This window comes from Callospermophilus lateralis, chromosome 14 (assembly GCF_048772815.1).
Source record: "Callospermophilus lateralis isolate mCalLat2 chromosome 14, mCalLat2.hap1, whole genome shotgun sequence".
Lineage (NCBI taxonomy): Eukaryota > Metazoa > Chordata > Mammalia > Rodentia > Sciuridae > Callospermophilus > Callospermophilus lateralis.
In genome coordinates, this window is record NC_135318.1 from 74,856,148 (window position 1) to 74,871,902 (window position 15,755).

General features: G+C 49.4%; 1 protein-coding gene across 1 annotated transcript in view; it reads right to left on the reverse strand.

Moving 5' to 3' along the window:
- Positions 1–296: 296 nt before the first annotated feature.
- LOC143380027 (transmembrane protein 131-like) overlaps positions 297–15,755 on the reverse strand; it is a 152,403-nt gene continuing 136,944 nt past the window's right edge. The window contains 6 exon segments of the mRNA XM_077105160.1: positions 297–326; positions 458–694; positions 823–967; positions 1,064–1,181; positions 4,446–4,577; positions 10,539–10,639. Of these exon segments, the coding sequence (XP_076961275.1) occupies positions 297–326; positions 458–694; positions 823–967; positions 1,064–1,181; positions 4,446–4,577; positions 10,539–10,639 (763 nt within the window).

Sequence of the window (15,755 nt, forward strand, 5' to 3'; positions counted from 1 at the left end):
TAAGGGGTTGAGAAAACATCTATTACAACACAACTAAAATATTAATCAAGCAAGATCTCTTGATTATCTTTCCCAGTGACAAAAGTTGCCAATCTGAGGACATCGTCATCCGTAACCAGCGCTCAATGAGCCCCGTGTTCCAAGCACCTGATAAACATCATGAGAATGGTACACTCCAAGGATTTTGACTTTGACCTTGATCTGAGTTGACCTGAGTTAAGCTGAATATTTAGGCAGATAGAAAGCTTGCAAGGGCCGGAGAGAAATTCATTCTTCATTCATACACTCAATCAATGTCACCAAGCAGCAGCGTCCCCGCTGTCAGGCTATGGGAATACAGAGCAGAACAGAAACTCAACCAGGCTCCTGTCCTCATGGAACCTGCAGTCGACAAATGACACAAACCGACACAGTTCTTCCTGTAGGGAGAATGCTCCAAGACGCCCCTGACGGTTACCTGAGAGACTTCTCTGACAAAGGCAGGACTGCCTAGGAGCTGAAGGACAAATGGGTGGGTGGTGATGGGGTGGGGAACCTTCCGGGTCCAGAGACCCCGTGGTGGAGGACTTAGGTGAGTGACGGGAGTCCGAGGTAGGCTGGCAGGAGAGGCCACCGCCCAGCCACTGTGAGGACTGCAGGCCACACAAAGGACTCTAGGTTCTCGGAGCAATGCAAAGCCAATAAAAGGGGTTGACTTGGGGCAAGGGCAAGGACATAAAATTTGCATACTGAAAAATCCACTCATATGGCAGGACAGAGAGCAGATTGTGGAAAAGAAATCAGGGTGGATTTAGAGAAAGCAGATGAGGGGCTTCCGCTGACGTCTTGCAGGAGGGAAGCTGCTGGGAGGCCAAGGCAGGAACGGAAGGGTAGGCGCTCCTGTTCCAGGGACAGCGTCCAGGGCGTGGTCACGTGACTCGTTTCAGCCAATTGGATACGCTCCAGCGGCCTGGATGGTCTTACCGGTCTAAGAACAGGAAGAAGGAAAAATGGATATAATTGAGAAGAATTGGAGTGGAAGTGACAATTACCCTCAGAATCTCTCTAGTGATGACTTCCAGACAGCTTCCCAGCGCCGCTCAGAGATCGCAGCCAGCTTTTCGCTCCCGTCCCCTCCAAATTCCGTCTGATGTGATGCAGCATGACACCGGAGAGCGCGTCCACCTCCAGCCGCTGCGGCCCTGCCAGCAGCACGGGGCTTTGAAGATGTCAAGTTCTCTGCAAGGGCTGAGGATTATTATTCCGCATCGGATGTCAGGATGCACTTTAAACAGACTCGGCTAAACTGCCTCGCCCTGGTTTTATGATAGAACCATCAGACATGTTCAAAGGGGTCAAGTCACGACAGGAATATTAAACTGGTGGTAGGAGCAGAGAGTAATTGGAGGGAGCAGGACCATCTGCAGGATTTAAAGGCTGGTGTTAATGGGGCAGTGGGACCCAGGAGGGCGGCCACAGGGAACAGTAGCGATGGTGAGCTTATCTAAAGGGCTCGGAAACACCTGTGCAAGGGCCCCAGTGTCCGTGTGTGGACAGGTGAGGCTGACATAACCGTTAGGGAAATCAAGAGGCATGGACAGGGACAGGCAACGCTCACATCCACACACGCGCACACACACACACATAGACTCACACACACCCTTGGTCATTGGTATTTCTTGTGCATCAATATCTCAGATAAAACTGGGGGCTGGAGAGCTGAACTGGGGGCTGGGAATCTGTCCAACCACAGCCCATGACCTCTAGTTTCTGTTTGCTAATAAGACTATTCTAGTCACCAAGAGCAGGACACCTTGATCACAAAATAGGAGAAGTGAATGTGAAGGGACAATACTGTGGGATGGGTCCAGTAAGCAGCCGTCCTCAGGTGTCATGTAGTAGTGCAGACCTGAGGGCTGCCATGACGTGCCTGTCAATCACCCGGCTATTTAGATGCAGGGAGAAGATGCGGTTGCTTTATTTTCTATCAACGATCTTTCCATGGACACAAGCCTCTTGCCACTGGGTTCATCTGCTGGATGATGGCTTCAGAGACGGATAGATGAAACTCGCTAATCAAAGGTGGCTCCTGGAGACTTCTCTGCTTCCCATTACAGGTGAGGCTGTTGTTCATCTGTAGAACGTGCGCCCTCCCAGGGGCAGTCAGAGCTCCGTGCCAGGTTGTCTACTTCCTGTCTCAGTGCCACCTCCCCTAGGGTCTATGCTACTGGGCCAGGAAATGGCCTTTCACTTCCTCTTCCCCCCTGGCTTGGCTTCCCCTCCCTCGGATCAGCTTCCTTCTCCATCCATCCTCTCTGGAGAAAAATGAAGGAATGGCCGCAGGGAACATGATCTATAGAAGAGTTGGATGCAAACCACAGGCCCTTCACATCCTTAAAATACTTCTGCCATTGCAAGAGATGCCTTCCTTTCACCAAAGGTTTATTTGCCTCATAAAATGCAGATACCCTTAGGAGATGGGAGATGAAGTCTTTTCTCTCTCAAATACCATGGGATGTCTTGAGTTGGATGGCAGCTCGTCCAGTCCAGGACTGCCAGCCCTGCCCATGGCCACAACCCCTGCCCCCACAGCTGTTCATGGTGCGCATCTCTATCCGAACACAGAGCCACGGGTGGTGATCACAGACCTTCCAGAGTACGGAGGGGATAAGGACAAGTGACTCGTGACTACATGGCCACATGGGAGACGTGTGGGAGACTCTGAGAATGAATGACCTAGACAGGGGCATCAGGGACAGTAACTGAGCAGGTGACAAGTGGACAGTAGAAGTTCCTGAGAGAGGAGCCCTGGGGGGTGGTGGGTGGGGAGGGGAGACACTCACAGAGGGGACAGCATGTGCAGAGGTCCTGAGGTAGGAAGCAGCTCCGAGGGTCCTTTTCAATGTGACCTTCTGGAAATGGGCTCTAAAATGAAATGGAGGGAAGGTCCTACAGGAGGGAGGGTGGGTAGGTAGTGAAAGGACATTTAAGGCACCTCAAAAACCCACAATGAAAACCCGGGACTACAGTGGTCCCCATCATTGCAGAGACCTGCAGGGTTTTTTGTTTTTTGTTTGTTTGTTTGTTTTTTTTTTGTACCAGAGATTGAACCCAGGGGTGCTTAACCACTGAGCCACATCCCCAGCCCTTTTTATATTTTATTTTGAGACAGGGTGTCGCTTAGGGCCTTGCTAAGTTGCTGAGGCTGGCCTTGAACTTATGATCCTTCAGCCTCAGCCTCCTGAGCCGATGGGATTACAGGTGTGTGCCTCTGCGCCCAGTGATTCTGAGCTCCTTGAGAGCAAAGATGATTGTGGGTGTCTATAACAAAAGGAAGAGTGATGTGGGGGGTAGAGCCAGCACTGAGTGATTGTGAGCTGAATGAGGAAACACTTGGCTGCGGTGGGCTTGGGGAGGAGCCTGGCCACCTTCCTGGGTGTCCATGGACAGCTAAGACCTTGCGATGGCCTGCAAGGCCCAGTGCTGTCTGACCTCTTCTGCAGCTCCCTGCTCCTCTAACAGCTTTCTGACCAACTCTATCGAGCGCATGGCCCTGGCCTCCTTGGAGTTCTGTGACAGGCCAAACGTGTTCCAGCTTCAGGGCCTTTGTACTATGAGAAGGGAGATAGAATCTCATTTTGGTGGATGAAGAAAGTAATCAGAGAGGCCATGTGAGTTGCCTAACATCAAACAGCAAATAAGAGGCCGAGGCAGGATTTGAACTCAAGCATTCTGCCTCTGGAGCAGGGAGGAACAAACTCTGATTCGCAGGCCAGCTGCAGCCCACTGCGTGTTTGTGCACCATCTGCAAGCTCAAGAACATTGGTTATATTTTTAAATGGTTGGAAAAAACATGCAGCAAAACCCGGGGATGGTCCACAATGGCTAAAATGTCTACTAGGATAAACATGAAATTAAGATGCCCCGGGCACTCTCGCAGGTGCACTGCAGCTCAGAAGATGAGCTGCATATTTAAAGGCTGTTCACTGGGCTCCTCTGATGCCCCAGGCAGCAGCTTTGCACCTGCTTGGATCCTGCTCACTGCGTCACCTTGCTGATGTCCACCCCCAAAGAGAGGACAAGAGGCCAGAGACGAGGGCCTCAGTGTGGCCAAGACCCTATGTTAAGAATGAGGATAGAGTCACCAGGGTAACAGGGCTGAGAAGGCCTCCGAGGCTGGTTGATGACAAGTTCCTCGTTTTGTGGAATCCAGGGAGGCAGGTGCCCAGGGTCAGTGCCACAGAGCAGCCCCCTGGCCAGGGGTCCACCCCACTGTGGCGGCTGCTCCCTCGCCTCCTTCCACAGCATCCAGCCTGCATCCTCTTCCCCTCCCGACCCTCCTTCACACCCACCTCTGCTGCGCCTGCGAGACCCACTCCAGCTCCAAATTAGGGGAAGGAGAAAGCTGAATTGATAGGATCTGAGCCGGGGAAACTCAGAGGCCCCGTTTCCAGTCCACATTATACAGGAAGATCGGGGCCACGTGGGGAGCCGGCGCCGGGGCCTTTTGATGTCCGACTTCCTGCGAGTAACATGCAGGACATGAGAAGACTTCACCTCCTCCACGCAAACTCGCAGCAGCGGGTTTCCAGCCATGCCTGGGACAGCCAGACATGAAACACCGAGAAGGGAAGGAAGCAGGAAGAGAGGGGCCATTGTTGTTTGGAGCGCTTTCAGGACAAAGAGGCCCTTTAAACTCACACAGGACATGTGCGAAGGGCTCACAGCACCCAAGCAGCTCTGGCCCAGCGCCTGCGGGTGTCTCAGGGGACACAAAGACTGAGCCAGGCCCTCCTGGCTAAGCAGGGCCCCATCTGGATGGGGACACAAAGCCCCCACCCACAAAGACTGAGCCAGGCCCTCCTGGCTAAGCAGGGCCTCATCTGGATGGGGACACAAAGCCCCCACCCACCCCCCACCCCGCGACCGTGGTGCATGGACCAGGTGCTTTCCCCAGGTCTGAAAGCGTCCCGTCCCGCGTCCTCAGGCCCAGCTCAGGTATTCATGGTTGCATCTGGACGTGTTCTGACAATGGGTCTCAGCTCAGGGACGGCCTGCGAGGACTGACCGGTTGGTCAGTTTCTCTCTCTCCCTTCTCTATCTCCCTCTCTTTCTCTCTCTCTCTCTCTTTCTCTCTCTCTCTCTCATCCTCTCTGACCTCTCATTGCAGGGAGCTGGGAGGCTAATTTGAGGCTCCGGAGACTTCTGTCTAAGCCACCCTGGGCTTGCCGTGTAACAGTGACAGCAGTTCTGAGACACTCAGAGGTGCCCACTGAAGGTCAAAGCCCTTGTGTCAATGCCACATCTTTCTGCCTTTACGTTGGCCACTAAAATGACTTAGGAAACGTGGATGGAAATACATACAGACAAGAAATAGGAAAAAAAATTACAGGTAGCTTCCCAAGAGGGGGATTCAGTAAAGTGTATTCGATCTGTCTCTTGGTGGAATCCTTTCTAGAATGATTTTTTTTTTAATTTTTAATATTCCAATAATTCTATTGTCATTTCACAGATGGGAAAAGTGAGTGGAGTTGACTGGCTTGCCCAGGATGCTGTGCTGGGAGGTGACAGAGCCAGCCTTCCAGCCCAGGGCTGCCCAAGTTCAAGGCTCAAACTCTTTCAAGATAGTACTCCCCGATATCTGTGTTAAAACAGCCACATGTCCCCCTGACCCACAGACCATGCATTTTGTCCTCTGGTTGGGTCTGGACGTTCCTTAAAAATATCAGGGTAACCTGAACTTGGGGGCGTGTCCAGTTGTCCACTCTGCTGGCAGTTGGACCAAGCCAGAAGGTGTAGATGTCCTGCTGTTGCTCTCCAGAGGTCAAACGTGATCTGGGGTCTGATTTGCTTCCCAGCCTGACTTTTCTCCTCCACAGTCTAGTTGTATTTCTACCTGCCCCCCCCTCCCCGACTTGGCTTGAGTGGCTTCACACATCTCCAATTCAGCATGGCCAATCTGCAAGCCGGGTGTCTTTCCTCCAACCTTCTGCTCATCCTTGCCCCAGATCTTCCTTGTCCCCTGCTGCAGTCTGGCTGGGCACAAATCACGAGCCACTCAAGAAGGAACAAACTTTATTTCCAAACTCCACCAGAATACTCCCCAGAAACTCTCCCCAAGGCCACCCACTGGGCTCCTCCAGGAACACACCCCACACCAACCGGAACTCACACCAACCGGAACTCACACCAACCGGAACTCCCACCACCGGAACTTCACCAACCAACTCGAACTCTCCAGGAATCCCCGCCAGAGCTCAACCGGAACTCAAGGGGAACTCCGCGAGAACTCAAAAGTCATCATCTTAATGTCTTGCTGGCATCACCTCTCAGCCACTACTTCTGGCAAAAATGCCATGCATCATCCCGACTCGGCTGTGGCCTTCAACAGTCCCCATCAATGGCATGCCACTCTTCCATTGGACTTGGCCCAAAGCTTTCAGAGGTCTCTGAGTTGGAATTTGCCCAGAGGCAGACCTTGGGGGGAGGCTCTTAGTGTGAGTCATCTGTTTGGAGGGTGCTCTCAGGAAGCAGTGGGGGGGGGGGAGTAGGGAAGAGGCCGGAAAGAGATGAGTCAGTAAAGGGCCTGTTATCACGTGAGGGACCAGATAAGCAGCAGGGGCTTTGCCTTGGTTTGTAGATAAGGTGTACACCAAAGGTTCATGTGTGGACAATGCAGGAATGTTCAGAGGTGAAATGTGAGCAGTAACCTAATAGTGGATTAATCCACTTGATGGATTAATATTCTGAAAACACTCCTGGTGACTGTAGGCAGGTGGGGTGTATCCTTGGAGTTTGTACTTTGTCCCTGGTGCTGGTGTTTGGTCTGCTTCCTGGCTGCCATAAACTGAGCAGCTTTCCTCCAACAGGCCCCTCCGCCATGATGTTCTGCCTCCCTCTTGTCCAGAGCAGTGGAGTCAGCCAGCCGTGGACTGAAACCCCTGAAGCTGTGAGCCCAAAGAAGCTTTCCCTCTTCCAAGCTGATGTAGTCGGGTGTTTTGGTTACAGTGCAAAAAGCTGACAAATCCACTGGGGAACTTCAGGAAATGGTGCCGGGCACAAGCCTCAGAGCTGGCTCCCCTATGGGGGGAGGGGGACAGGGCTGTGTATACACCAGGCTCCACTCATCAGTGTTGGAAGCTGCCCCAGGGAATCCTTCTGACCTGCCTCAGGCACATGGCCACATGAGTGGGCTCCAGCAGTCTGAGAATGAAAGGCCCAGGCTGGCACTGGAGGAGGGGGCCCAAATGAGAGGGTGTATGAGCAAGGCCCGGCAATGGTTGCTGCAGAATGCCTGACACGCATGTCCCCATCAGTGTCCCACAGCCAACTCATCCCATCTCCTCTGGGACAGAGGACATACAGAGTACAGCCACCAAGACCCGCCCCTCGCCCCCACCGCCTCTGTCAGATTAGGGAGCCCCTGGGCAGGGAGGAAGCATCAGGGGTGGAGAATTAATGCTCCGCCGATCTTAAAGTGGACTCTACCTGTCATTCTGTTATTTTGTATCTGTCATGTGACACTCTCCCCGATTCCCTAGGGTCCCCTTCCCTGGCTCTAGGTGCCCATTGCCAAGCTTCATGCACTTTGCTTCTTAAAGGGCCCCACTAACCCTTCCTTCAAGGGAGGACCACTGCAGATGCTTTGGGGGGCATGTGGAGAGGGACAGTAGAGCCCACAAGTTCACTCCCCCAACACTCGCAGCCTAGAGCCAGGGTCCAGGAATCAGGGCCAACACCCCTGCTTCAAGGAGAAGTGGACTCGGAGAGAATCTAGAATCATAGAGGTCAGGCCTCGTGGAGACTCGCGCTGTCGCCTGCCTTCTTCCCCTTTCTTGCCTGTTCCCCACTCCCTCACCCACCTCCCTGGAGAGCACTTTCTTAATCGCTCACTTGCACTAGAACCTGGTCTCAGCACCTTCTAGGAAAATAGGACCAAAGACTCTCATTGTTCATTTTGTTTCCCTGACCTAGAGTATAAGTTCCCAAGGGGGGGACTTTCTCCATCTTGTTCTCTTTAGTATTCTCAGCAACTAGAATACTGCCTTGCATACAGAAGGAGCTCAATAAATACTTATTGAATGGATGCATGAAAGCATATTAATCAGGGAAATATATTGGCATCATTGTTTTTTTTGTTTGTTTTTTTAGTTTGTTTAGTTTTGTTTTTTTTTTTTTTTTGGTGGTGCTGGGGATTGAACTCAGGGCTTTGTGCATGTGAGGCGAGCACTCTACCAACTGAGCTACATCCCCAGCCCCCTATTGGCACCATTTCTAATGGATGCTCACTCTGTTTTATTTTGTGGACTGCCATATCCTTCATGCCTAATGTCATTTGTAGCACAAAGTAGATGTTCAACTAATATTTATTGACCACCTCTCAAAGCCCTTTTCTGCTTTATTAAAGCAACTGTCTTAGGGGAACTGCTAATGTGTCTGACCCCTCACCAATCTGTGAGTCCCCAAGAGCCGGCCCCTGCCTGGCTTCTCTCTGTCACCTCCTAAGACCCTGGTGCAGAACTTGAAGAACACAAGGTTTCTGGATTGTGGGCATGATGGATTTAGCTTCTGCTTTCAGCAATCAGCCAGTCCCTTAGTCCACCCACCTCCACCATCCTACTGTCAGCTGTCCCTGCAGCATGACACAGCTGTTCCCAGGAAAGAACCCCAGATCCATCCTAGGGACCCCAAGGACCTAGACTCACAGGTGTAGAGTGAGCAGGTATAATGGGCCTGCTGAGGCCTGCTGGCCATGCAAAGAGGAGACTCCATGAGAGCACTCAGGTGATAGGGTGAGAGCACGCCTTGCAGGAGCTGTCGATGCGCAGAAGAGACAAGAAACTCCCAAGTGACCATTTGGGGTCACGGGTCAAAGCGAGGCCTTGGTGGGGTTTGTCTCATATGAATTTTAACTTGGGCTATGATAAAAGAAATACCCTAGGCCAGTGTGCTTCAGCAAAGGCGTTGATTTCAGATTCCAGACTCTGGGAGGACCAGACCAAGGGGCAGCTGTCTTGGTTCCTGTGAGGGTTCTCTTTCTGTTCTGCAGATGGCGGCCTTCTTGCTGTATCCTCCCATGCCAGAAGAAGACATCATCCTCTGCCTCTTCTCCTTAGGGCACTAATCCCATGACAACGGCTCCATCTCCATGACCTAATTACCTCCCAAAGAGCCTACCTCCAAAGACCATCATATTGGAGAGAAGGCTTCACTGGGGGACTTTTGGGGAGACATAAATGTTAAATCCACAGCAGAGTTCTAACTGTAACCCCTGCACAGCACTCTCTGATGAGCCTAGCTCTGCCTGCGTGTCCCGACTCTTACCTCAGTTAGTCCTCACAGGAACACCGGGAGGGGGCTCTATCAGGATTGGGGCTGCGGCGTTAATGGAGATGCCCCAGGACCTCCTTAGGTCTTGCATCCCGAGCTTCCCTTGTCTTACCTCAGTTCTGAGTGTGGATGCTTCTGTCTTCTCCACTTTGGAGATAAGAAAACTGGAGTCAGGAGAAGTTAAACAGCCTGCCCATGGCCACAGAGCAGCAGATTTCGGATGGGAACTGGTTCGGGGGCTACGCTTGGCTACACGGCCAGGACTTGGGCAGGCACGATGAGGAGGCACGTCTGAGGGCCTCTGCCACCTGTGGGGCTGGCAAAGGCCCTGGGAAGCAGGGAGATTCAGAGTGGAGGCTGGGGCCTTGTCTTAGTCCATTCTCTGCTTCTATAACTAAGTACCTGAGACCAGGTGATTTATAAAGAGAAGCTTGCTTGGCCCAGGGCTTCAAGATGCTGGGAAATTCATGACCACGGTGTAGGCATCTGCTTGCTGTCTGGGGACGGCCTTCTTACTGCATCACGACACGACGGAGGGCGTCATTGGGGAACAGAGCAAGTGCATGAGCTTAGGTCTCTCTCCCTTTTCATATAAAGCCACCAACAACATCCTGGGACGCCTATATCATGACTTCATATGATTCTAAGTCCCTCTGCTTTCCAATGCCATCAACATATGAATTGGGGGATTATGTCTCCCACACATAAACTTTGGAAGACCCAATAAAAGCAGAGCAGGCCTGGAGGACAGGCTACTAGGACCTGCTGGCCAGGGGAAGCCTCCTAAGAGGGTTGGGGTTCTTAGGGGTGAGGGGAGACTGCACTCTGGGGAGATTTTAGAGTACACGACCTCCTTGTACCACCTTCCCCCATATTTTTCACTTGGGGTGTTATAGCTGTAGATATTGATGTCACGTGTTATCACATATGCATCACGTGGCACACAGCATAACATGGCCCTGTCACCCCCCAGCACTTCCCCCTCCCACCTCGGGTCCCTTTCCTCTGCTCATCTCCCTTTGATTTCTAGGAGATCCACCCCCACCTTTCTTTTCCTTTTTTTCCTCTCTAGCTTCCAATATGAGAGAAAACATGCCACCCTTGACCTTCAGAGTTTGACTTATTTGCCTAACATCCTGGTCTCTAGTTCCACCCATTTTCCTGAATTTTTTTAATGGTTGGAAAAGACTCCGTTGTGTAGATACCTCATATTTTCTTTATCCATTTACCTGTTGATGGCCCCCTGCGCTGGTTCCCTAGTTTGGCTACTGTGAACTGGGTTGCTCTACACAGGGGCGTGCACGTATCACGTACTGTGACGATTTTAATTCTTCAGGATAAACACCAGGGAGTGGTGTAGCTGGGTCGTATGGTGGCTGTTCCATCCCTAGTCTTTTGAAGAGCCTCCCTACTGCTTTCCCTAGTGGTTGTACTAATTTGCAGTGTAAATGTGTTCCTTTTCTCCACACCCTCTCCGGCATTTATTATTATTTGTATTCTTGACGACTTCCCTTCTGACGGGTGTGAGATGAAATCTTGGTGTAGTTTTGATTTGAATTTTCCAAATTGCTAGCGATGTTGACTACTTTGTCATTTATGGGTTGGCCATTTGTAGTTCTTCTTTAGAGAAATGGTTTGTTGGGTTCACTTGTCCATTTATTAATTGGATTATTTGATTATTTTGGTGTAAAGTTTTTTGAGCCCTTTATATATTCTAGATATTAATCCTCTGTCCAATGGCAAAGATCTTCTCTCCCTCTGTGGGTTCTGTCTCACATTCCTAACTATTTCCTTTGCTGTGCAGAAGCTTCTTAATTTGATGTTGTCCTATTTATTAACTCTTCTATCATTGTTCTTCAGTCATACGGCCAGTCCTGCTACAACACAGAGAGGACTGAGCGGATCTCGGATACCGGGAGGCAGGGGAGACGGGCCATTTGCAAGGATGACTACAGGCTTTGGGGTGAGTGAGAGCAGGAGCAGATCATCCATAGCAAGCCCCTTGAGGCCAAGGACTATGTGCAGGCTCAGGGAAGCTGGCTGGCCCTGGGCGCAGCAGGCCCAAGGTTAAGGAGTGTGCTTGAGTCTTTGCAGGCTGCTATAACAAAATGCTACAGATGGAGCAACTGACAAACAACAGAAATTTATTTCTCCCAGTTCTGAAGGCTTGGAAGGCCATGGTCAAGGCACCTTCTGCATTCTCAACACCGCAGAAGGGGCCAATGAGCTCTCCCAGGATGCTTTCATAAGGGCACGGTGATGTTGTCACCTCCTGAAGTCCCTACCTCTTGATGCTACCACATCAGGGATTAGGTTTCAACACGTGGATTTTGGAAGGTAACAGATATTCAGACCATGGCAGAGTACACCAGAATGTTCCCGTGATCGCCTCCTGATACCCACCCAGTCACCCCTAAGGGACAATCCTTTCTACCAACTCAAGGAGGATGATGGAAGCATCAGCCCTGTTTCCTACAGCTCAAGGCCAAGGTCACTCTGGGGGTCAACATCCAGGTGAAGTGTGGACGCAGGGCATACAGCTGAATGCAGAAAGCGTTCAGCAGCCTCCTGTAAACCTTACTTGCCTTTTGAATTGACTGACTAGCGCCTGCTGGTTATTTCAGAGACTAACAGATCCTTCTGGCCCCGCCACCCAAAACCGAGAACCCTGTGCAAGGAGGATGATCCATCATTCCAAAAGCAATTAAATGCTCAGCTCCACAACCAGGCGCTAACACGTGGGCCTCTGTGGGTGGATAGCTTGGCTCCTCCAGCAGAGGGAAACATCTTAACTCTTCATCTCTCTCAAGCCTAGGGTTCCTTGGGAGGCCAGCCTGGGTGACTAGTACACAGAGGCTAATTTGTACAGCCATGGCCCACACTGGGGGTGGGGTGGGGGGCGGGGACAATGGTAAACAAAGCGTATTGCTGTCGACAGCATTTGCCATTGAACTTGATCTTAATATTGTAGTCTATGAGCCAGCAGTTGCACTAGATCTTGGCTTTATAAAGGGGAGGGGGGCAGGAAAGACCTATACACACACATTCTTTTAATTTCTAAGGGGAAATTTGACTCGAGTCATAGAACAAAGGATGAAGAAATAGAAGTGAAAGAAAATCAAAGAAAAAAGTGATTTGGATTCAAAAAGATCAGATGTTTCATTTATTGCAGGTTGGAGACCTTCAATCAGTCAAATGAAAGGAACGTTTATATTAAAATACCTAGGAGGCTGAGAAAGGCCTTGATCGGGTGCAGGAGAGTTAAGTTACAGCAATCTTGCTGAGAGATAGGAACCCACCTCCCCTCCGAGGCTATCTGTTCCCAATATTGAAGGTTTTCTACTTTACAAACCTGGAGATGAAAGGTAGCTCTTTTGACGTCTGGGTCTGGAAGCCAGACGCTGAAATGAGCAGGGTTCTTGCAGTGTGTGCTGCAGAGACACCGAGCCTAGGGCGAGGTGAAAATGTAGCTGCTTGATTCAAATGGAAAGATGCTAATGTGGCACTGAGAGCCCAAGGCACCCATGGGGACAGGGCATGGGCAGGAATTTTGGAGACATCCTCTACCAGAGAGGAAGGGGACAGGGAAAAGGATGCTGCACTAGAATCAGTGATCCAGGGTGCAGTCCTGCTTCTGCCCTTGGGATTACAGCCCCATGAAGGCTGAGATTTGGCCTCTCTGGTTCACCACGCCAGGCAGATGGGGGGCATTCAAGACTGGGGGTGTCGCTCCGTGGTTAAGAACCCTGGGGTTCAATCTCTGGAACCAAAAATAAACAAGTAAGGAGAAGGTACAGTAAAAATGCTATAAGAGATAAAAAATGATAAAATGATACACCGGTATAGGGCACAGACCCTGGATGCAGCTTGTGAGACTGAAGTGGCTCTGGTGAGTCAGACTTCTTTGACACAGGAGGGTACGAGTGTATCTGTGATTGGATCCTTCTCCTCTTTGAACTTCAATCTTGTAAAACAAGGAGATTGGACCTGCTGATGTTTTCCCTGCTGGGATGAGTCCCACGAGCTTGGGTACCATTAAGATGGGTTCAGGGGATACACGAGGACATGGCATTAAATAATACAAACCGGGGAGGAGACAGGCATCACTCTCCGAGTCGGTTCCCTCTAAGACAAAGTCTCAGTGGACACTGATGTTTTCCCCACCCTCCAGTGTTTCCAAACCTCTCTGCATATGGAAAGAGAAGCGGGCGCAGGCTCCGTCTCTCGAAGGGCGACAATGTTCGGCCCAATTTCATCACCTGGTTTCTTCACTTTGTACTTATTTTTATAACTACCTATTCATGGCAAGTGATAGTTTTTCCTCTGTAGGAATGATTTTTGTAAGGTTTCTTCGTCAGACAAATGTATATAAATAAATACAAACTGATGTAAAAACCCATTAAATGAGTAGTAGTTCTCTTGGGAAGCAGAGAGAGCAAAATTTGTGATAGTGGGAATTAACGCCTTGGGTGGGGGCAAAACTGTCCCAGCTGACCTCCAAGGTCATCAGGGAGGCCAAAGAGCCTCCGCACCACCTGACCAGATCTTGCACGTCTCATTGTTATTCTGTTCGTATGTCTGAAATATCCTGTCTTTATTGGGACAAATGGGGGAAACATAGATGCAGATGGGGAAACCTCTCCCAGCATCTTCATCCCCTTAGGGAGCTGCTGACGCCCACACACCGGGGACGAGGGTCAGGAAAATCAGTGTTGGAGCCATGTGTGGCCTGGCATGACACAGACCAAATGGGACCCGAGGAGGAAGAGAGCTGTGTGGGGGGAGGCCGTCCATCTTCTGGCTGGGCCATTTACTTAGAATGCCTGTGATCATCATCCCTTCCTCCTGCTGGAATACAGGGGTGCACACCTGGGACCCCAGGGACCAGGATGTGGATCTGTTTTGCCTATTGTTTCCTCAAGAGCCTAGAATGGCATTGGGCACATAGTAGGTGCTCAAGAAACACTTGGAAAGGAACGGCTGACTCTGCTCTTAGGGCTGTAATCAGCGCATCTTATCCAATACTTTCGATGCAGACATGGAAACTGAGGCCCAGAGACGGCTGAAGATTTATCCTGTGGCCTCAAAGGCAGTTAGTGACAAAGCCTAGACCCCTGGGGACAGCTGCTGTATATCATCTTGAGGACTCTTCTCACGATGGCCTTTTCTGTCCTCTCCCATGCTGAAGTCTTTGTAGCACAGATCTTTCTACCAGCACCTGCCTCTAGTTACCACCATTCTGCTTTCAACTTTTTTTAAAAAATAAAATCAACATTTTTACATTCCACATAGGAGTGAGATTATGCAGGATCTTTTTTTTCACGTCTGGCTTATTTCACTTAACAAAATGATCTTCATTTTTCTGGCAAATGACCGAATTTTCATTCTTTCTTGTGGCTGAATTGTACATATATACTGCATTTCTTTATACATTCCTCAATAGATGAACACTTAGATGCTTTGCATTTCTTGCATATTATAAATTTGGGTGCAATAAAATGTGAGTGCAGATTCCCCTTTGACATACTGATATCATTTTATTCCACATAAACTCAGTAGTGGGATTTTGGGGGTTGTATGATAATATGTTAATTTTTGAGGAAACTACATACTGTTTTTAAGAATGACTGAATTAATTTACATTCCCACCAACAGTGCTCAGACTTTCCCTTTTAGTCACAAACTTGCCAGCGCTTGTTATCCTTAGTCTTCAAAAACAGCCATTCTTAGTGGGATAGGGAATTATTTTATTGTGGTTTCAATTTCTACTTCCCTCATTGATGACATTCAGTATTTTTAATATATTTGCTGTTGATTTGTTTGCCTTCTTTTGAGAATTGCCTATTTAGATCTATTGCCCATTTTTTAAAATCCCTTATTATTTTGCTATTGAGTTTTTAAAAAATATAGTTCCTTATATACTCTGTATACCAATGCCACGTGGTAGAAATATTCTCTTCAATTGTGTAAGTTGTCTCTGCAGTTTATTGACTGCTTCCTTCATTGTGAAGAAGCTTTTTAGTTTGAGATAATCTTATCTCTTCCTTTTCACATTTGTTTTCTGTGCTTTTGGTGTGTTGACCCAAAAATCTTACCCATTCCAAAACTTTGAAGTACTTTGCCTGTGTTCCCTTCTGGTAATTTCATAGTTTTAGTTCTTACATTTATGTCATTAATTTGCTTCAAATTGATCTGATGCTTATATATCATGGATTTACCTCTGGACTCTAAAATCTGTTCCATTAGTCTCTGTGTTTGTTTTCAGCCAATACCATGCTATTTTCATTACTACAGTTTATAGTATATTTGGAGTCAGAAAGTGGAATGCCTCTTGCTTTATTATTTTGCCTCAAGATAAATTTGGCTATTTTCTGTGGTGTGTGTGTGTTTGTGTGTGTGTGTGTGTGTGTGTGTGTGTGTGTGTGTGTTGTATTTACATATATATT